Raw genomic sequence first — 23,750 nt, 5'->3', positions numbered from 1 at the left:
ACTCCAGTAGCATGTGGCCACCCTGAATAGGGGCAGATGAGGTCATTTAGGAGACAGCTCTAGGGAGCTTCCCCAGCCATGTCTGAAAGGCTACAACAGAGGACTGGGATGGACATAGGCTGGGGCAGTTGATTGAGAAAAGAGTGAGTCAACAAGCAGGCTTTATGGAAGCAGCATTAACGTATGTGTTTCTTCTCCCTTCACCTCTCATCCTTCTGCTAGGAGGCCTAGCTGCCTCTGCTTGCTACAGCAGCCATTAATGACAGAAAACCAAAATAAAACCCAGAGTGAGCATTTGTTATTTCAAAATTCCTTTAATGCTTTCCTTAAAAGACACAAATCATCTAAACCACCCCCCCAAAAGGCCTTTTAAATTATAAGGTTAAGAATAAAATTATGGTTAAATGTTTAATTAATGTTCAGTATAGCTAGCATATTAGTTTTTGAAAGATCAGATTTATGATGCAACAAAGTAATATATTTCCACATTCTGTGGGTCTAATATATAACACACTGGGGCCTAAGGTATAATAAATATCTTCTATTATTTTGTAATATTCTCATATGCAAACCTGTATGGGGCTGAGAAAGAATTGAGTTTCAGGTTGAATGAGATAGTGTGAACCTTCGGCAGTCACTTTATCTTTCAGGACTCAGCTTTCAGACATGTAAAATGATGGCTAGGGATAAATCTCCACGTTTTCTTCCATATTAAAAATTGTAAGCATAATTTAACATTTCAAATTATTATACAATGTTTAGATTTATGTAATCTCTTTTACAATATACTTTTATCCCAGCTATAATTTATTGCATCTCAGTCCCTCATTAGGAACAAATTGTGATGATAACATGATCTCAACAGGACACAGAATCTTCTTGATCACAATTTGGTTTCTGTTCACATGTATCCACTCACAATTCTTTACCCTTGGGCATCCAGCCTGTTGACAATGCAATGCAAATCTATAAAGTTCACACTCAACAGTGCAATTGACTTACCAAAAAAAAAAAAAAAAAAACCAGGAGCCTTGTATGGCTTTAAATAAATTATAGTTTTTTTGTTGGGCCACATTCATAGCTCACTGGGCCACAGGGCTATAGGGAAGACATGCCTGTCAGAGGATGCCTTCCGGAGGTTTAGATATTCATTCACCCTCATCTCTTTTTTCTGGATAACTTGTAAGTAATTTTAATTAGTTAACAATTCTAATGGCTACAGGGTCCAAACAGCATCATTCTGGTATCCTGGTGAGGGTTGTCTCCTGGCTGCCTCACCTCATGGTGGGGAAACAGAAAGAGAACTGACCACATACAGGAAAATATGAATATGTAGGGATGGCCTTGCATGGCAAGAGTACATTCTCACACAAGCAAATTTACTCTGTGGGAGTAGCATTCATTTCTTCCTAGGTAGTGTCCCAATGACCTTCTATCACACCCCGTCTCTAAAACAGTTTTTCAGTTCTCAATGTTGTCACTCTGGAGAGAAGGCTTCTAGCTGACAAACCTTTGAGGAATACACTCAGACCAAGTCCACATCACAGCAACTTTCTTGTGACCACACTTCTTTAAGGAGGTTCTCTTACCTCTTGGAGTCATGCCTCTGGTCCCAGTAGGCAAATGCTCTGCAGCCACATTTGCAAATGACTTGAGTTTATGATCAAGACTACTATCACAAAGTGCTCAGAAAGCTTCCTTCGGAATGTCTGTCACACAGGAACAGTCAGTAGACTGCTGACACACTGTACAGCATGATGTGTGGATATCATCAAGACATGGCAATATTTTGCATCCTCCCTGCAGGTGTTTCTCTTGACTTCAGATCAAAATTCAGCAGACAGGTAACTATAAGTCATAAAGCCCACTCTTCATCCAAAATGAGTGCTCACTCCCAGTAAATCAAACAATTGCTTCTTCTATATTCATAAGATAATTTGTCATTTCACTCCCTAGACTCGTCTACTATAAGAATCCATGGGTGGAGAAAGAAAAAGAAGAGAGAGGAAGGAGAGAGTAACACAGTTCCCACTCAACAGTCACTGGCACAGTGATAACTAAACCTGGCAGGCGGCTAATTCTGACTCCTGCTGTCCCAGCAATTCTGTTGCCTTGATGGCTAGAAAAATGCCCCTGTGTGAGTCACACACATTTTACTTAGACTAGCCACTTCTTTGTCACCTGTCAGATTGCCATTCATTGTCACTGCACTTCACTGTTCAGGGTCTCTTTACCCCTGGAAAAAGCCCTGTTCAGCAGAAAAATCCTAAGCATGGTATCCTTGACAATGACCTCTTGCCACCAACAAACATTATCTTAAATAGGGCATATAAAAAATGAATGAGTAGTATTTTATGAAGCTCTTCCAGCTTCCATTTAGGTATAGAAAGTTGGAAAATACGTCAATCCTATTTTTACAGGAAAAAAAAAAAAAGCTTGAATCACCTACATCAAGGCTTTCTTCAACCTATCAGTAGAGATCAGATCACAAGGTGATAAACTATCCCCAAATGTACGGAAAGACAGACGGATGTTTCCAAAGGCTGATGCAATGTGAGAAGTGCTCAGCCACAGCAGAGCATGGGGCTGGGGGAGGGGGAAAGATAAGCTTGTTGTGGACATGAGCAAGAAGACTGCAGCTAGACCTCTGTAATGAATTGAGACATTGTAATGTTTTGTACACTTCAATGATTTAGAAGAGCATGAAAGTGCAGGAGCTATGGAAGCTACAGGCACAGGGGAATCCACGCCCACTCCTGGGCTTTGCGGCACAGATCTCCCAGAATGCTCACGGGACAGAGTGGGTCAGGGCTACACAGTAGAGGAAGCCTCTGATGGTAGTGCAGCGGTGTAAGAGAAAAGGACAAGACCTGCATGGTGAAAGGCTGGGAGGCTGCGGACAAAGAGGGAAGGAAAGCAGATTCACAAGATACAAGTTCAGACCTACTGCAGATAGGAGGGGAAGAGCCTCCTCTCCTGGGGAGTGGGGAGTGGCAGACAAATGCATTGCTCACAAGAACCCCAACACATGAGGTACCTCACCTGTTTAGAAGAAATGAGGCCCAGGGTCCAGGGATACAGGCATAACTGAGACCACAACTGCATGAGAACAGCACAATACCAGTAGCTAGTAACAGTCTACAGCAAGGAACAGAAGTGGGATAAAGGATCTTCTCAGAGACAAAGGGCCATGGGAAAGCCAAATAACACTAGTTGCAAACAAAATGCTGAATATAGCCAAACTGTGATACACCCATACCATGAGCCACTACTCTGCAGGAGAAAGGAACTACTGATAGAAAAACAACATAGTATGATCTACACGAAGTGAAGAAAGCTGCACTCAAAAGGCTATCTACCGTATGGTTACATTTATGTGACATCTTAGATCAGCAAGGCAAGAGAGCAGATCAGTAGTTGCCAAAGGTAGGTGAAAAATTGACTCTACAGGGGTATGAAGCATCTTTGAAGGATGATGAAGAACTGTTTGGTATTGTGACAGTGGTAGTAATCACATACCATTCACTTGTCAAAACTCATAGGACTATCTCTAAAACAAGACTCTGTGCTGTATATCACTTAAATCTCAAAGACATTTAAAAATACAAATAAAGCTGGATGTGGTGGCACACACCTTTAATCCCAGCCCTGGAGAGGCAGAGGTAGGAGGATAACTGTGAGTTTGAGGCTGGCCTGGGACTAGAGTCAGTTCCAGGGAAGCCAGAGCAAGAGAGAGACCCTACCCCAATGCCCTACCCCCCAAATAAAAACAATTACTTCAAATAAAATTCAAAAGTTTTGCTTTCCAATGACAATACTCTAGGAAAGTGAAGAAACAAACCAGTAATGTTGGGGGGGGGGTTGAAATAGACTTTGTATACAGAATATGTAAAAAACATACCATTGAACAATAACAAAATGCAGACAACTCAAGAGAAAAATGGGCAAGAAAACTAAGTATACACTTCACCAACTAGACAATAAGCATTTGAAAGATGTTCTATATCTTTACTCTAAATGCAGATAAAAGCATAATGAAGCACCACTACTCAGCTACTAGATCTGCTGAAATTAGAGTTTGGCAACAGCAATGCTGGCAAAGATGTAAAACAAACAAAACTGGTTGCAGACTTACATAACTACTTTGGAAAAGGATTTATACCTGAACCTTATGATCCAGCAATTCTGCAGCTATAAGTACACAGTATGAACTAGCACATATGTTCAGAAAGACATAATCAAATATGGTCATCATAACAAAATTGTTTTTAAAAAACATTGGTATGGTTTGAATGTAAATTATCCCCCAATAGGCTCATGTGTTTGAACAGCTAGTTATACTGTTTGAAAAGGTTGTGGAATCTTTAGGAGGCTGAGCCTTGCTAGAAGAAGTGGGCCTCTGGGGATGGGATTTAAGGTTTTATAACTCTGCTTGACTTCCTGTTTGCCCTCTCTATTTCCTGATTTTCACTGTGGCGAGCTGCCTCCTCTTCTTGCTGCCATGCCTTCCCACCATGGAGGAATGTATCCATTCAAAACTGTCATCTAGAGCTGGAGAGATGGCTTAGTAGTTACGGTACTTGCCTGAGAAGCCTAAAGACCCAACTTTGAGTTCCCAGGACCCATTTATGCCAGATGCATAAGGTGGCACATATGACTGGGGTTCATTTTCAGTGGGTGGAGGCCTTTATGCACCCATTCTCTATCTGCTTCTTCCTCTCTCTCTCTCTCAAATAAATACATAAAATATTTTTAAAAAACTTTCAGCCAGACCATCATGAAAACAAATAATCATAAATGTTGGCAGGGATGTAGAAAAAGAGGTACCCTTGTACACTGTTGGTGGGAATGCAATCTGGTCCAGACATTATGGAAATCAGTGTGGAAGTTCCTAAAACAGCTAAAGATTGATCTACCATATGACCCAGCTATAGGACTCCTAGGCATATATCTGAAGGACTCATCTCATTTCCTTACAAGTACATGCTCAACCATGTTTATTGGTGCTCAATTTATAATAGCTGGGAAATGGAACCAGCCTAGATGTCCCTCAACTAATGAGTGGATAATGAAGATGTGGCACATTTATACAATGGAGTTCTACTCAGCAGTTTTAAGAAAAATGAAGTTATGAAATTTGCAGAAAAATGGATGGATCTGGAAAGGATTATACTAAGTGAGGTAACCCAGGCCCAGAAAGCCAAGCGCCCCATGTTCTCCCTCATATGTGGATCCTAGATACAGATGAATGGGCTTCTGCGTGAGAAGGAAAATACTTAGTAGCAGAGGCCAGTAAGTTTAAAAGGAGATATAAAGGGAAGAGAAAGGAAAGTAGGAGGGTACTTAATAGGTTGGTATTGTATATATGTAAGTACAATGCTTGAGATGGGGAGGTAATATGATGAAGAATGGAATTTCAAAGGGGAAAGTATGTGGGGGGAGGTAGTGTATTACCATGGGATATTTTTTATAATCATGGAAAATGTTAATAAAAATTGTGAAAAGAAAAAAAAACTGTCAGCCAGAATAAACCATTTTCTTCCTTAAGGTGCTTCTGGTCAGGTATTTGGTCACAGTACTGAGAAAGTAACTTACACAAACAGGAAGCCAGAAAAATATATGGTGGTATATGTATTCAATAAAATACTACACAATACTAAATGTAACAAATGACTTCAACATGAAACAGATTAGTTCAGGAAGTATAAAGAAGTATTTCCTGTGTGATTTGACTCACATGAAGTTCTCCAATAAACAAAACTCATCTATGGGATGAAGTGGAGAAGCATTTACTGAAGAGAACCATGAAGAAGCCTTCTGAGCTATAGAACCATGAGGAGGTCTTCTGTATTTTATGCTCAGTAGTGTCTACATGTGTCAACTTCATTCTATAACACAGTTAGGTATGTGAGGTAACATGGTTACCTCAGTGCAATGCAATATAAGAAACTATCACTTATAGCACAGTTCAAGAGCTAATGATAGTATATGCAAAAAGAATATATACAGACTAGGAGTACAAAGAATTGTCATGGTTCCTGACCCTGTATATTTCCCATCAGCCTGTGCAAGATCAGTCTAGATGCAACTTCTAATATTCTTAGGTCCTAAACTTATGCATATGAAAAGAAATGCCTTTTGTTTTCAAAAAATACCGAGCAAACATTTTTTTCATCTGTTTTAAAACAAAAACACTAGTTTTCATAATACTAATAATTTTCATAGTATAATATCTGACAGGTGTGTTCTATTAAGAGAATAACATTTTTGGTATGCTATCATACTCCTACTATATTGTTTATCAATAAATCAAGATTTTGACATTTTGCTGCATTTTGATGTACCTGAACACCATTTGTTCTAAAGGCCTCCACCAACACTTCCAGGGGCCACATCACATGAGAAGCCTAGGACCCACACACCTGTGCTGCCAAGGAACATGTGATCACTCCCATTATAGCAGCTGCTCATACTACTAAGGTAACTCCCTGTATTGGTCTGTGATCAACAAAGCCAGCACCCAATTCTTCTAACCATAAGCTCTCCCAGCATCCTAAAGGCCCTGTTGCTGGGAGGAAAGCCCACCTACACCTCCATATTTTGTTGAGGACCATCTAGTTTGCCCCAGAGTATCTCCTTATAGTCTTTCCTCTTCCTCGTAAATTGATTTTTCTGTCTTCCATGTGAATGAGCAGGCTGCAAGTCTGAGTAGGCATAAAATGTTCCTTTACAATTGTCCTCTGTATTTCCATTCTCATTCTAGTGTGCAGCGCCTGTGGATGGTGTTAGATATCACCATCAGAATTTCAATATTAATGTTCTATTGTAGGAACCTGAGGGTGAACTTTATGAAATTGCTGATAGCTATTTTGACCTAAAAGTATTGTAATTTCTTATGCTTAAAACTAACAGATTTAATCTAGATAAGGTCTTCAGAGAAATAGAACTTTTTCCTGGATGTGAACAAAAGGAAAAGAAGACTCTCAAATAATACCAAGGCAAGTACCCAAACATCCTCTGTGGATCATTTTACCTTAGCTTTCAAGTTGGCACATAATTCCTGTTGCTTTTTCCTATCTTGAGCCAAAGTATTCTCCATTTCATGGGCTGCACAAGCCTCGAGGAGGGTCAGCATTGCCTTCTGTATAAAGACTTTCCGATTCCTATTCCAGTTTTCTATCAGGATTCTTCTCTGCTCCCTCACAAAACGATAGTGGTCAAAATACTTCTCGTGTTCCACCTTAAAAGATGGAAGATGGTGGGTACATATCATTATGAATATGGGCTTAATCTTATGTCATTGTTATAACATTAATTATAACCAACGATTATGAACAACTGGGAACAAACATCTTCACAATAACTAGGAAGTCACTCCACTTTTCAGAGTCTGGGCCTAATGGGCAAAGACAAGCCACTTAACTGTACAAGTCCTTAGTTTCCTATTTGAGGGTAGAGGCAGATCAGGTAATCTCAAAACTGGCTCTTACCTCTAACTGACAGAACAGACGGTAGTAGTTCTCCCTAGGTGGAACTTTTCAATATATTATATTTAAATATTTCAGTAGTTTTAACAATTATATCGTGCTTCAGTTAGACAAAACACTTTGCTAATAAACAAAAAATTGCTATAGGAATCTTATAAACTCACAGTTTTGCCCTTAATTACTAAAACTCTTAGACATTAGGATGCCTGAAAATAATTATGACCATTGTGCCCTTCCCTCCTACCGTCTTGAGGGACATGATATTCTCACAGTAGCAGCAGGAACTTATTCCAGCAGGGAATGTCAGCCTTGGGAAGAACAGAGTCCTGAGGTGGGTGTTGGGTGGAGAACAGTTATGGAAGGAGCCTGAGGAGTTTGAACATTGTCTTCAGGTGATTCTGAAAAGCTCCTCACACAAAGCTATATCTTTTAAAATTGAGTCATTGCTACAAATCTTAATTTTTTCAATACATGTCACATCTCTGAATCTGGCATACTATTTAATCCCTAAGTGGTTAAGGATCATAAAAGAAACTAACAAGCAGGATAAGGTATATCCTGCATAAAAAGTTGTTGAGCCTCATAATGGCTGATGCACTTACACAAGACCTGCAATACAGGAGGGAAAAATGGAGACATCAAAATAGAAGAGAGACTAGTTAAAGAAAGGATTCAGGGATGGGGAGATTGCTCATTGGTTAAAGGCACTTCCTTATAAAGCCTGATGGCCCTGATTCAATTCCCCAGTACCCACTAACACCAGATGCACACACTCAAAAAAATGGCACATATGTATGGAGTCTGTAGTGGCAGGATGCTCTGATATACCCATACTCACTCTCTCTCAGATAAATAAATTAAAATGTTTAAAATTTTTAAAAGAAGGGATTAAGTGGAGGGAGAATATGGGTGAGAGAAAAGGGAAGGTGGTAGGAGGAAATTATGAGCATGGCATATTGTCTCTATGTAGAAAGGTTGACAATCAAACGTTAAACTAGTCTTATTTAAACCAGATACTAACATCTATTCTGTAAACTTGTTCACTTTGTTCTAATAAAGCCAAAAATATATCTAACATTTGCCAAACATCAAGAAAGGAAGTGTGCACTATGCAGAAATAAATGAGTTCATTCCAAAGTATAAAGTAAATGTAAAAATTGCTACCACATCAATAGTAATAAAATATAAAAATCTATAAGATTAATGATGGGAGCTAGCTACAGAAGCAAATAAAACTGACAGGGAATAAAAGGAAAACTCTGATTTAATCAATTAAGTTAAATCCTTGAACTATTTATTACATCACAGGTACCTGTTAAAGACCAAAATTAAAACAAAGTTATTAGCGGTGATGGTAGAATGGAACACTGCAGGAAGCATGGGAGAGAATGATCATACCAGCTCTATGGCCTTTACCTCAGTTTCTTCACCAGAAATTAAAGATCACAGCAGTATATATCTGATCCATTATTAGGTGTGCTAAGAGAGTTTCCACAGAATGGAGAGCACTTTCTATACATAAGTGGATATAATTCACTCCTTAATCTAAAACAATTACAAAAGTGCAGAGTACATACTATTTCATAGCATGGAAAAAAAAATTGCCACATAGTCTCACTCATCTACAGCTCCTAACCTGAATCTACCCAAGATACCTTACATACCCAGCAAGCATCTCGTGGACTAGACACTAGGATGGATGGGGAGGGAGGGGAGGGCTTCGAAGGGGTGGGAAACACTAATCTGGACCCAAACGGCAATGGTACCATAAAATTCTACTTCGTAAAAGGCAGACCAAATGGCTGAACCTTCACCAGGCCATTACAGGGAACACCTGAACCACAAGACACTGGAGAGGAGAGAGACCTACAGCCTAATTCTTAAATGAGGCTGGAGAGATGGCCTAGCAGTTAAGATGCTTGCCTGTGAGGTCTGATGACGTAAGTTCCCATGTAAGCCAGAAGCACAAGGTGGCACATGCTTCTGGAGTTCTGGAGGCCCTGACATGCCAATTCTCTCTGTCTACCTCCCTGCCTCTGTCTTTCTTTCTGATAAATAAATAAAAAATAATTAAATCTATATAAACTTAGTCATTTTGCAAGGTTAGTTACCGCTAAATTAATTGGTGATGTAGTAACTCCTATGTTCTTGAAGCCTTTGTAGTATTTCCCACAATAAAATGAAAAAACAATTTACAGTTTCTTCTCAGGGAAATTCCAATCATGATCTTGGCCTCTGATCTTAAGGTGTTTGTGTTTTAGGCCCATGTGGGGAATTAGACAGAGCTACTGTCATGGGGAGACTAGTGGTAAATGCCATTCCCCAGGGAAAGCACTGGCTTCCCTAGGCATAGGAGGACAAAGGAGCCATAGGCTGTGTGGGTGGAAGCCATGCATTCTCCATTGAGACAGGATGCAGATATGACAGAACCTCCGCAGCCAGGCAGGTTACCACAGAGACAGACACTTGATGTTCAAACACAAACAGAACAGCTGAGGAACTCTGGTAACAGAATCTGGCAAGTGGGCATATAAGGAATAAGTGTTGCCTAGATGCCCCCACATTCTTATGGACTTTATAAATGCCCTGTAAAAGCTTTTTACATGTAACATTATTTCTATAGTGGAGAAAAACAATCACTTTAGTTGGGCATGGTGGCGCACGCCTTTAATCCCAGCACTCGGGAGGCAGAGGTAGGAGGATCACCGTGAGTTCGAGGCCACCCTGAGACTACATAGTGAATTCCAGGTCAGCCTAAGCCAGAGTGAGACCTACCTCAAAAAACCAAAAAAAAAAAAAAAAAAAAGATCACTTTAGAAACCCATTTAGAAGGCATTTTAGGGCTGGAGTGATGGCTTAGTGGTTAAGGCATTTCCTGCAAAGCTAAACAACTCAGGTTTGACTCCCCAGGACCCACGTTAGCCAGATGCACAAGGTGGCACATGTGTCTGGAGTTTGTTTGCAGTGGCTAGAGGCCCTGGTGCACCCATTCTCTCTCCCTCTCTCCACCTCTATCTCCTTCTTTCTCCTTGTCAAATAAATAAATAAATAAAATATTTTTAAAGTATTTAAAATATTTGACTTAAGAGCCATTGTCACTAAATGACAAAGTTCTCCAGTGTATAGGAAGAAGGTATGGATGTACTCACCAAATCATGCCTAGATTTGTAAGGAAAATATCTTTGTAACATATCCAGATACAAACTCCTTCTGCCAGAGAGATGTCCAGGATACTGATTTAACACAGCCTGATAAATCCAGTGGTCTTCTTCACTCAGTTGGAAGTTTCTGGAAGCAAGAAAAATGACACACTATATAAGTGAACAGTCATGGAGTTTAAGGAACCTCAAACTCTTCACACTATTATCAGGTGATAATAATTCACATGCAAGACATTTTAAAACTCTTTTGAAAATTTTCATATATGTATATAACTTATTGATTGCAATCTTCTCCAGTTTCTCTTTTTTTTTTTTTTTTTTTTTTTTTTTGAGATAGGGTCATACTGTGTTGCCCAAGCTGGTCTCAAGGGGTCCTCTGGTTTGAGCCTCTTGAGAAACCAGGAATATAGAAATGCATATACCAACACACTCAGCTGAGGCATTGTTTTTAAATGTTAGCAATTTTGATAGCTATTCTAGAGAAGTTTCTAAATCCAAATACAATGAAGTCTTTCAATCTTATATTTGGCCTTGTTGTAACTTGCAGGCATACTTTGAAGAAGATAGTAAGATATTATTTATTTATTTATTTACTTATTTTTAATTTTTGTTTTCGAGGTAGGGTCTCACTCTAGCCCAGACTGACCTGGAATTCACTTTGCAGTCTCAGGCTGGCCTTGAATTCACAGCATTTCTCCTACCTCTGCTTCCTAAATTCTGGGATTAAAGGCATGTGCTATCATTCTCAGCTAGAAACTACTTTTTAAAATATTTATTCTGGAGCTGAAGATCTGGATTAGCAGTTAAGGAGCTTGCCTGCAAAGCTTAAGGACCCAGTTTCAATTCCCCAGTACTCATATAAGCCAGATGCACAAGGTGGTACATGCATCTGCAATTCATTTGCAGTGGCTAGAGGACCTGGTGTGCCCATTCTCTCACTTTGCTTCTTTCTTTCTCTCTCTCTCAAATAAAGAAATAAAAACTTTTTTAAAATGCCAAACAATAAAATATGTATTGTCTTGCCTAGAGCAATATTTGTAGAATGATCACTGATGAGTGAAATAGGCAAATATTGGAAAGTAAGATATGGACACAGATTAGAAAGAACTTTTTCTTATTTAACAAAATTTCTATTTCTACACTGGAGAGAGATAAAAATATAGAAATTTAGATGAATATTTATATTAAGGAAAATAAAGATAGAATGAGACACTTATTTGAAATTTGAATTCAAAGGTAATTTTAATTTATCTTCTTTTTTAATTTTAATTTTTTTGCTTTTAGAAGGTAGGGTCTCACTCTAGCTCGGGCTGACCTGGAATTCACTATGCAATCTCACAGTGGCATCAAACTTACAGTGATCCTCCTACCTCTGCCTCCTGAGTGCTGGAATTAAAGGCATGTATCACCATGCCCAGCTCTTTATCTTCTTTTTACCTTTTGGGTATAGCAGTTACCTTCTAATTGCTGGGAAAAAAACTCCTGACCAGAAGCAGTTTATGGAAGGATAGTGTTTATTTTGGCTTATAGTTTTGAGAAGTTTCATCATGGCAGAGAAAGCATGGCAAAGCAGACAGCTGAGTATCAGCTGGGAGGAAGCAACAAGAGTAAGATTGCTACAAACACTCAGTGGGGATGGATTAATAAACCTCTAGGCCCACCCTCAATGGCACACATCCTCCAAGTACCCACCTTTCAAAGGACTCCCCATCTGGGAACCACAAGCATGTGAGTCTATAGAGGCATTTTACATTCAAATCACTACAGTGGGATAATATTACATATTGGTAGCAAAAGGTAAACAATACTGCTATGCTTCAGATGATTGAATGAATCATTTGTACAACATCTGTGCAAGTTGCCCACAGATTCCATGCCTGGTTCTGCTCCAACATGTCTGGCCCCTTTCCCAACACTCCCAGGCGTTGATATGGTCCATGTTCTACATGAAGCATTAGCAATGTCCTATGCAAAGTGAAAAAGTTCTGTTATCATTTTGAACTCTAAACTGAATTAATGTCTTTTTATATTCTGAGTTTATTTGCATATTATTATTCCTGTTAAGGAAATTAGAATAATCAAATACAGATGCAATCAGAGTGAGTATTATTAGCAACAAATATTTCTTTGATTCAAGATGAAGACTTGCCACTGTTTATTTCTACTACATCAATGATCTTGAATTTTAAAGTTAATTGTGCAATTCAAAAAAACCTGTTCTTATGCCTTTGTGCCATGAAACATATTTGATGATTTTAAATAGAATAAAATATCATTCAAGCCAGTGGTACTAGTGGGAATATCACTATCCTCATACAAGGTTACTCAGTTTCTGCAAAGTACTGCATTATACTGATAAGTAGCAAGAAAGAAAACATCCTTCTCAGAGCAAAAAGAAAGAAAACAAAAACAACCTCTCCATTGGCTTCTTAATGGAAAGGAAAAGGTTGGGAAGGAGGTCTATCAGGAAGAATACTCTACAGTTTTCACTATGACATAATAATCTAGTGCAGGAGAAAAGTATAATTCATTCATAAACACACCAAGCATTTTACTTCTGTCAGAATCAGTTCTGCATGTATAGGCAGCCAAAGGCTTCTGTAAATAAAGCATTTCAAGTAGGAAAATTAACCCAGAAGAAAGGCTTGCCTAAGTACACTTGGTATTATAACCCTCTAGTTGTCAAGGACAATATCTCAGGTTCTCTCTCAAGGAATCCCTTTTCATTCATGGTAATGTGAATGCATTTTTTTTTTTTTTTACAACAGAGTTAGCCAGATAAATTCCTTACTACTACCCACAGGCAACAATAAAATAACAGAACTAAAGTCCAAGTCTCCCTAATGTTTTTAAACTATTTCTATACTTAAAGGTCTTGAGCATAGTTTGACATAATTGATAATATGTATGGGGGGATGGCATGCTCCAGAGAAGGGAATTACAGAACATAGGTCCAACAATTTCCTGTCCTTTAAAAATCTATCATCCATCTACGTAATGCAGGCTATTTGTGCCATGCCCAGTCACCTTTCTTATGTGGGACTCCTGTTGCAGTCCGGTTCGCATTGCTGGTAGAAATCACCCAACCAAGAGCAGCTTCTGGGAAAAAGAGGTTTATTTGGCTTACAGGCTCGAGGGGAAGCTTCACGATGGCAGGGGAAAACGATGGCATGAGCAGAGGGTGGACATCACCCCCTGGCCAACATAAGGTGGAACACAGCAACAGGAGGGTGTGCCAAACACTGGCATGGGGAAACTGGCTATAAAGCCCATAAGCCCGCCCCCAACAATACACTCCCTCCAGGAGGCATTAATTCCCAAATCTCCATCAGCTGGGGAGCTAGCATCCAGAACACCTAAGTTTATGGGGGACACCTGAATCAAACCACCACATTCTGCCCCTGGCCCCCATAAACTGATATCCATACATGATGTAAAATACAATGCTTTCAGTTTGACTTTAAAAGTCCCCATAGTTTTTATCAATCTCAATGATGTTCATATATCCCCTAGTTCAAGATCTTTTAACTGAGCCATAATACCAAAATATAACCTCAAAAAACCCATAATGGCACAGAATAAATATTCACACTGCAAAAGATGGCATTGGGCATAGCAAAGAAACATTCAACCAATACAAGATTTAAAACAACCAGGGCAAACATCAAACTCTGTAGCTTCAAGTCCAGCAACTCAAACCAGTGACAAATCTTCAAGTCTGATAATTCTAACCAGCAACAAGTCTCTGGCATTCCAATTCCGCCCCTCCAGCTAGGCTACTCTCAGTCCTGGGAAACTTCATCGGGGCCGGCAGCTCCTCGGCAGCCATCTCATGGTCCCGGCATCTCCACTGGGTCTCCACTGCAAGCCACGGTTCATCCTCATGGCCCCATGGGGTCTCTATGCAGGCAACCAGCAAACCCGCTTCACACTGCCCATGGCCATTTCCAAAACACAAGACCGTGTTGCAAACTCAATGACCCTCTTTCCAGCATTTCTTATACTCCACGATACCAGGTAGGGTGCCAATTTGTTAATCCAGGGGGGAATTAAGCAGACTTTGAAGAACAGGACTCCTTGAGCACTCAGGCCCCTTCAAAAGAGCCTACATTCTTCTTGTTGCCCCAGCGCAGGTCAGCTAGCCCAGTCTCAAAGGTTGTAATCTCTCAGTTGCAGCTGAACAGGCAATAGTTCACCCAAAGATTTTTCTTTCTGTGCCATATCCCTCTGCACACACCAGTTCATTTCTACGCAAAGCAACCCTGCACAACTTCTCAGGACATGGGCATAAGAGCAAGCTTCTCACACAAACTGCTAGCCCAGTCCAGGCACAGCTCTTTCTCACCCTCATAAGCCAAACCTCACAGTCCATAGTTCTTACTGCATTCAGGTCTTAGAGCTCAGACCAGAATAGTCCATTAAGCTGTACTTACAGCACTGCAAGACATCTCTTAGGCCAAGGTTTCAACTCCTTCCACTTCCTCTTGAAAATCAGCTACAAAAGGCTGAAGCCACATAGTCAGGTGTCTAGCAGCAACCCCACTTCTGGTACCACTTTACTGTTGCAGTCCGGTTCGCATTGCTGGTAGAAATCACCCAACCAAGAGCAGCTTCTGGGAAAAAGAGGTTTATTTGGCTTACAGGCTCGAGGGGAAGCTTCACGATGGCAGGGGAAAACGATGGCATGAGCAGAGGGTGGACATCACCCCCTGGCCAACATAAGGTGGAACACAGCAACAGGAGGGTGTGCCAAACACTGGCATGGGGAAACTGGCTATAAAGCCCATAAGCCCGCCCCCAACAATACACTCCCTCCAGGAGGCATTAATTCCCAAGTCTCCATCAGCTGGGGAGCTAGCATTCAGAACACCTAAGTTTATGGGGGACACCTGAATCAAACCACCACAACTCCCATCACCAAGATGCTGACAGCCTTGGCCTAGGACTCCTACACACCCCTCACTTCTCTAGAAAACTGCCCTGAGCCACCAGGAACTACTTCACTATGAGGCTATCCTCCCACCTTCTTTCTAGTACACAACAGACAAGGGTACAGGAGGCCATCCCATGATAGGGCCAACTCTGTGACACGAGTCTCCATTCAAAGTTTCTCTAGGGGACAGTGGAGCCAGTCTCTACCAATCCCTCCTCTATTGCTGCCTCCTTCATAAGTCTTCTAAGAGCATCCCTCAACAAATCAGTTGTTCTAGAAACTCCCATCTCATTTTGGTTTCTATAGAGTCCAGCCCAAGATAATCTCCAACAATCTTACCTATAATTTTCAAAAATAGAATCAATGGTTTGATAAATGAAGATGTACTTTTAAACTAATTACTTTGATGATCTCTCCTTATGAATGGTGGTGCAAGATTGTAGCTATTCTCAAAAGTGAAAACAGCAACATTTACAAAGATGCTTTTCAAATAAAAGCACACACTACACAGTGTGCATTACTACAAATAAATAGTAGCAGGAGAATTTTCAGTACTTGGTTTGTCTTTATACATTGTGTGAACATATTAATTAGTTGCCACTTTAGTGACAACATTAAATGCCACTTGAACATATGAGATGACATTAAAACCAGATTATTTCAAACTTAGTAAGCCATGTATTGCATCCATTTTTACCTTCTTGTTGATTTGAGAAGCTTCATATCCCATAGCTTTTCTCTATTTACCACAATTACCCAAATTGTAAATCATTTTCTAGTGCATATAGAATAAAAATAAAAAATGCTAAATACTCCAAATACTACCATTTTAGAATATTTATAGCAGTTTCCAGAGAAGCAGGCTTAAATCTTGAGGCAAATGTTTACAGAGTCAAGGATAATGGCAAAATCATCCACATCCCTTTGAATGCAGCATGAGACAAGGGGTGGGGTATGCACTATGCACAGAGACCCATCCGCACAGAGCCCTGGGCAGTGAAAACCCCAGGAGTGTTAGAGTAGCTTCCTCACTAAAAAATCTGAGAGCAACATTAATCTAAGGGTATACACATAAATATAAATATTTAGAGGGCAATAGAATGGGCACAACATATTCACTAAGTCAAACAACAGTAGTACCTTCTCTCCTAGGACTTATTATCTCTCTAGCCACAAGCTTTTGACTAGGTTTTTTCAGTGCCAGGCATGAATTACCTCCTATGAAGCATGCCTCAAATCCAACAGGATAGCAACTGCATATTTCCATAACAGACACTACTTTTACACAAGTGGGTCATATCTTGCCTGACTGGTCAGTTGTGTAACTTGCAGGGGCCACTGCTGAGTAGGATTGTTGATGACTTTTCTTCCCTAGCAGACTTCACAGCACCTTCCAGCACTGTGACAACTAGCCAGTAGGGAGGAAGATTGGAAATGAATGCTTGATTACAAAAGATAAATGTCTAGATTTAAATTTAGAAATGAAAATAGATTTAATATGATTGTATTTAGAAGCTAAAAAGCCATATTCCTAGGAAAAAGCTGCTGGGATTTTCACTCCCCAAGGCTCTGTGTGGGTAGGTGCAGGGGGCAAGAGGTTTGTCATTCAGCCCCCATCCAACCTCCCCCTCCAAATACTAAAGTATTACATATACGATTACATTATGAGTTTCCAGGAAGCAAGAGAGAACAAGTTCATCAAACAAGGAAAACTGAGCTATGAAAATTCACCTGAACCCTGGCTGGATTCTACCAAATTCTAGGTGTTTGGGTCTTTCCAAAAATTCTCCATTGACACACAGTTAACTTAGCCATTGGTTTTCATCAGTCATGTTTAAGTCACTTCATTCTGATACCAGCTCCTATGACATTAAAACATATTTAGGGGCAAAGGGATAGGCACTTTAACAACTGAGACAAGCGTGTGAACCTCTGCCTTGTGTTGACAGACTGGCAGAAAGCTGTTTTATAATTTCTTCTGATGAAGAACCTTTCCAGGCAAAATAGCAATTAGGACCTCTAAAGATAGTCAATGCCATTATCAGCATTTAAGGCCCCTAGTCACAGTAAATCTGACGTAAAGGCAAATCTGAACACCTTGGAACCCCAAAATACTTAAAACAACCCTTACAATCATCAGATGCTGAAAGGTGTCCCATGTGTGGCCCTGCTGCCACCTGGCCTTTGTGAGGCCCTAAAAGTCTGACAACACCCTGACTTGGTTCAGGAATTTGGCACCACATCTGGGCTCACGCCCCTATAAGACCTGCAAAAACTTATAGGCATCTCAAATGCATTTCTGACATACACTGCAGCCTGAAAAACCACCCCACCTAAAAAAGGTATAACCCAGTTGGTGATATATACCACCATTCTTATGGTCTAAGGTTCAAAAGCCACGCTATACAACTGGTACAGGCCACTGACCTGCCAGATGCATGTATATCAATAGAGGGATACAGAAAGTATGAAACAAGGTAATGTGTATGGTACCTTCAAAGGAACACAACTCTCTAGCAACAGGCCTCAGAGGAAATGAAACAAAAGAATTGCCTGAAAAAAGAATTCAAAGTTATTTTAGAAAATTTAATGAGATATGAGAGTATAGACTGTACAACAAAATTAGAACAGCAAATAATGATTTATGAATGTGAGATTCAGCAAAGTTAGAGACCTTAAAAAAGAATCAATCAGGTATGAAAATGCCATGACGAATCCTATTAGTTTGTATGCTAATTAAAAACAAATTGAAGAAAGATAACTGCATGAGGTAAGTTAATTAGCTACATTTACATATTCCTTAATGTACATATACTTCCATACATAATGCTGTATACAATTTAAAATTTCAGTACTTGTCATTGTTAATTTAATAAATCAATACATAAAAAATCAATCAAGAAATCTATGAGCTAAAGATGCAATAAATAAAAATATAGGTGAGATCCTTGGTAGCAGAATTGACTAAACAGAAGAAAATATTTGAGTTTGAAGACAGGTCTTTTGAAATAATTGTCACAATTTTTAAAAAGAAAAAAAATACAAAGAATGAAAGGAGCCTTTGAGAGTTACAGGACTCTGCAGAATGAGCAAACCTCTGTGTTCTGAGAATTCCAGAAAAATAGAAAGGAAAATATAATATTATTTACCTATTCAGGAAAATAATTCCTGAAAATCTTTAAAACTTACAAAAGATATAGACACCCATGTCCAGGAAGCACAAAAGGCCCCTGGAAGATTTGACTGCAAAGTATTCTGTCTGTGATATTCCACACAATCTTCAAAAGTACAAGACAAAGAGAATTTTAAAAGCAGCAAGAAGAATGAAAACTCATATACATGTACGGGAATTTTCATTAAACTAGTAGCAAGACTACTCCATCAAAATTTTACAAGCCATAAAAGAATGGGATGATATATTCATAGTCTTGATTTAAAAAATATATGTTTCTAACCTAAACTACTATACACTGGAAAGCTTATTTCAGAAATAAAGAAGTAATATAAAGTCTTACCCAAACAATCAAACACAGAGGAAGTTCATCACTATCACACCAGCCTTGCAAGAAATACTCAAGATACAAGGATTACTATTGCCATTAAAAAAAAAAATACAGGGCTGGAGAGATGGTGTAGCGGTTAAGCGCTTGCCTGTGAAGCCTAAGGACCCCGGTTCGAGGCTCAGTTCCCCAGGTCCCACGTTAGCCAGATGCACAAGGGGGCACACGCGTCTGGAGTTCGTTTGCAGAGGCTGGAAGCCCTGGCGCGCCCATTCTCTCTCTCTCCCTCTACCTGTCTTTCTCTCTGTGTCTGTCGCTCTCAAATAAATAAATAAATAAAAATATCAAAAACAAATGCAAATTTAAAAAAAAAATACAAAAATAGAAAAAGTCAATAATAGAGCAGGTATGCAAACGAGAAAGATAATTAAGCCCTATCAAATATAGAAAACAGACTACAAAGATGAACAAGAAAGGAATGAAAAACTATGTAAAACAACTAGAGGAAAAATTTAGCAAAAAAAGGGGGGCTGGGAATATGGCTTAGGGGTTAAAAGCACTTCTTTGCAAAGTTTTCAGGCTAAGTTTTACTTCCTTAGTACCCATCTAAAGCCAAATACACAATGTAGCACATGTGTCTTGAATTTGTTTGCAGTGGCAAGAAAACCTGGTGTACCTATATTATCCCGCTTCTTATAAATAAATAAATAAATAAATAAATAAATAAATAAATAAATAAATTTAAATACTTTTTTAAAAATTATTTATTTATTTATTTGAGAGCGACAGACACAGAGAGAAAGACAGATAGAGGCAGGGAGAGAGAATGGGCGCACCAGGGCTTCCAGCCTCTGCAAACGAACTCCAGACGCGTGAGCCCCCTTGTGCATCTGGCTAACGTGGGACCTGGGGAACCGAGCCTCGAACAGGGGTCCTTATGCTTCACAGCCAAGCGCTTAACTGCTAAGCCATCTCTCCAGCCCAAATTTAAATACTTTTTAAAATCACCAAAATTATTGAAGAATGTTTTTGATTATCAAATAGGATCTCGAATGTAAATCAATTAAATTCTTCAATTAAAAGGAATTGGCCGCATGAGAAAAATAAATATGACCCAACCATACACTACATACAAGAAATTCACTTTGCCAGTAAGGAAAGAGACTAAAAGTGAAAGAAATGTTTTTAACAAAGATATATTACAAAATGGAAGCCAAAAGTGAGAAGTACCTATACTTATATTAAGTAAAATGATGTTAAGTTAAATACTGTGAAAACAGGCAAAAAAAGTCAATATATGATAAAGGAATCAATTCAACAACAGAAAATGACTATTGAAACTATATAGGCATTGGATGCATTAATTATATGAAACAAACACAATTCGATTTAAAATTTAAAAGACTTCTAGCAAAGAACTTAATGACCCAAGTCAAAGAACTAGAAATTACAAAATAAATGAATGTATGAACATATATAATCTACCAAATTTGAACCCTGAGGACATAAGAAAAGTGAACAGACCAATAACAAGTAATAAGACTAAATTAAAAAACATTGCAACTAAGAGAAGCCTAGTATCTGATTGCTTCCTTCACTGCTGAATTTTATCAAAATTTAAGAAAACTAATGTCAGTTCTTTTCAACCTATTTTTTGTTTGTTTTACAGTTCAGGGTCGCAGGCTATCATGGTGGCAGAAGCTTGAGGCAGCTGGACACACTTAGTTCACAGTGAGGAGGCACAGTGATGAAGCTTAGCTTTCTCCTTTTTATACAACTCATGGAATGGTGCTGCCATACTTAGGGCAGGTCTTCCCTCCTTAATTAACCTAATCAAGATAATCCATCACAGGCATGCTCAGAAACTCATTTCCTATGTGATTCTAACTCCCTTCAAGTTGCCAATCAATATAAATCATCAGCCTAAGGTTCTATGACACTGCCTTTGTCATACATAACAAGAGAAAGCTGAAATCACTTCCCCTAAAATTAAAAACAAGATGTCTACTTCAGTATCTTATTCATTAGTATTGAATGCCTTAGTCAGATAAATAAAGTAAAAGAAGGGGGAAAAGGGAAAGGACATCCACATGGAACAATAAGATGTCAAATTATCAGTATTTGCAGAGGGCATTGGTTTTACATAGTGAAAAACTTAATGACTACACAGGAAAACTGTTAGAATGCAAAACTAAATAAATAAATACTCAACACAACTATTCATCAGGAAATGTAAATTAAACCACCATGAGATATCACCTAACTCCAGTTAGAATGGTTATCATCAAAAAGTCAAAAAAATAACAAATGCTGTTGATAATATGGAGAAAAGAGAACTCTCACTGATGAGAGGAGTGCCAATTATACAGCCTCTATAGAAAATAGTATGATAGTTCCTAGAAATATCAGATATAGAGTTACCATATGAACTGGCAACTCTATACCATACTGGTAACTATACACCATAGAGAATATATCCAAAGGAGTTGAACGTGGCATATCAGAGGCATCTGCAATCCCCTGTTTATCGAAACACTAATTATCCAAGATAGGGAATCAACCAACATGCCTTATCAACAAATGAATGGATAAGGAACATTTGAAATATGTATACAGTGCAACATTAGCCAACCAAAAAAATGAAATTCTGTCATTTGTAACATGTGAAACTGGAGGACATTAAGCAACATAAGTAAAGCACAGGAAGATAAACACTGCATGCTCTCACATGTGGAAGCTAAAAAGCTTCTCTCAAAGAAGCACATAATGGAACAGTGGCTACTAGAACCTGGGAAGGGAAAGAAATAAGGAAAGAGGATGGTTAGCAGTTATAGTTGTGCAGTCAGTCTAATTTGCTATAAGACTGTGAGATAGCAATGGTTGACAATAATTCATTGAATATGTCAAAAGAGTTAGTAGAGAAGATTCGATACAAACAAATAATAAATGTCTGGATTGATTAAAATGCTAATTGGACTGACTGGGTCATTACACATTGTATATATACATTATTTCATACTGCTCCCCATAAATATGTATAATTTCTATGTGCCAGTTAAAATGAGCTTATGTTTTTAAAGGAAAGCTTGTATGGATTGCAGTGATAGTAACAATAAAGGCTGTTGAAATAAATATCTATAACCATTGTTACAAACTTTATCTACACAGACACATGACCTGCAAGTTAATAAAATTAAACAAAAACAAATTCTAAGACTTCCGGTTAAGATGGCGGCGTAGGTACCACGCCAAAGCAGCCTAGGGGGGAAAAAGACCAAAAAAAACTCAGCAACATACACACTTTTACTAAAAAGTGAGGTGTATAGGAAATTGAGGCGGCAGCGGAGAAGTGGAAGAGTTCCAGAGCATCCAGAGCCTGCACAGGCGGGAACAGCGGCTCTGGGATGGCTCGGCCACCCGCCGCAGCCGCGGAGCGGCAGAAAGCCGCCGGACTCTCGGCTCGAGCCGCAGGACAAGCCAGGTGCGGGATTTTCCCCTCACACCGCGCTCTCCGCAACTCGGGAAACGTGAGGGGAGAACGGCAGCAAGCAACGGAGGGAGGAGCAGACCGCGAGGTAAAAGCACACGTGGAGAAGCGATACAACCAGAGCAGCCGCAGCTCCCTCCCCTCCCCCACCACCTGAACCCAGCTCCAGCGAACACAGCAGCGGCCCGGGACTGGCCACGCCAACTTGGGCTGACGGTGGGACCCAAGCAGGAGCAGAATTCGGCAGCAACTTCAGCGGCTCCAGCACCGGTACCAGTGGCCCCAGCAGCAGCGGACCCAGGAGCGGCAGCGGCGGCAGATCCCGCAGCAGCGGCTTCGGGGTGAGCAGCGGCGGTGGACACGGCAACGGCAGCTTCAGCAGCGGTGGTGGCTCCGGGGGTGGCAGCTACAACAGCAGCAGAGGCGGCAGCAGCGGCTCAGTTTGCCCCGTAGGAAAAGCAAGTGCCCAGCTCCAGAAATCAGAACAGCAGCCCGACGACCCAGGCAGCAACTTGACTGAGACCACAATCACCCAAGGTAACTGGGATTGCACCAGGGAAAGTTCTCACTTGGTCACAAGCTGACTTGGATACCTCAACAGACCAGAAATCTAAACCTCTTTGTTGATAGAGGATCTGGTCATTATAATAACTACTCTTGCATACATACTCGGGGCTGTTTTTGATTGAATGTGTACAGTGTTTAGTTAAATTTTAGAATCTACCAGTATTTTATTCCACTCAGCCTGCTTGAATACTCCTATAGCAGGGAAACTCAACCCCTAAGAACATCTTTGTAGATACTCTGAGAGTCTTAAGAGCCACACCTAATACCTTAAGGTCCTACCCTGAAAATATATTACATCAAATCAATTGATACAGCTAAGAATACACAGCTAGCTAGAAAATCCAAGCATTAACTTAATCCAAGATGCAAAAATATATACATTATAACACAAGAAACACTAAAAAGCAAGACGATATAAATCCACCTAAAAGTATTAATGCATCAGAAATGTCCTCCAGTGAGAAAGAGTTAGAAGAAATGCCTGAGAAAGAGTTCAAAAGAATAATTATAAATATGTTCAAAGAGGTCAAAGAACACATGAAAACAATCAAAGAAGAAATCAAAGAGGAAATCAAAGGAATCAAAGAAGAGGCAGGACACCAATTTAATGAAATA

At 39.6% G+C, this 23,750-nt stretch overlaps 1 protein-coding gene across 3 annotated transcripts in view; it reads right to left on the bottom strand.

Moving 5' to 3' along the window:
- The window catches only part of Ccdc148 (coiled-coil domain containing 148), a 293,794-nt gene that overhangs the window by 125,477 nt on the left and 144,567 nt on the right, over window positions 1-23,750 (bottom strand). For 2 of the 3 annotated variants that reach the window (XM_004651862.2, XM_045147878.1), the window contains 2 exons: window positions 10,637-10,775; window positions 7,034-7,240 (listed from right to left, as the gene is read on the bottom strand). In XM_004651862.2, the coding sequence (XP_004651919.2) occupies window positions 7,034-7,240; window positions 10,637-10,775 (346 nt within the window). The remainder of the gene's footprint in view (window positions 1-7,033; window positions 7,241-10,636; window positions 10,776-23,750) is intronic. The other variant, XM_045147876.1, reaches the window with a different exon arrangement.

The sequence above is a fragment of the Jaculus jaculus genome, chromosome 4, assembly GCF_020740685.1.
Source record: "Jaculus jaculus isolate mJacJac1 chromosome 4, mJacJac1.mat.Y.cur, whole genome shotgun sequence".
NCBI lineage: Eukaryota > Metazoa > Chordata > Mammalia > Rodentia > Dipodidae > Jaculus > Jaculus jaculus.
Note: the sequence above shows the minus strand (reverse complement) of the source record. Positions and strands in the feature narration are given on the sequence as shown.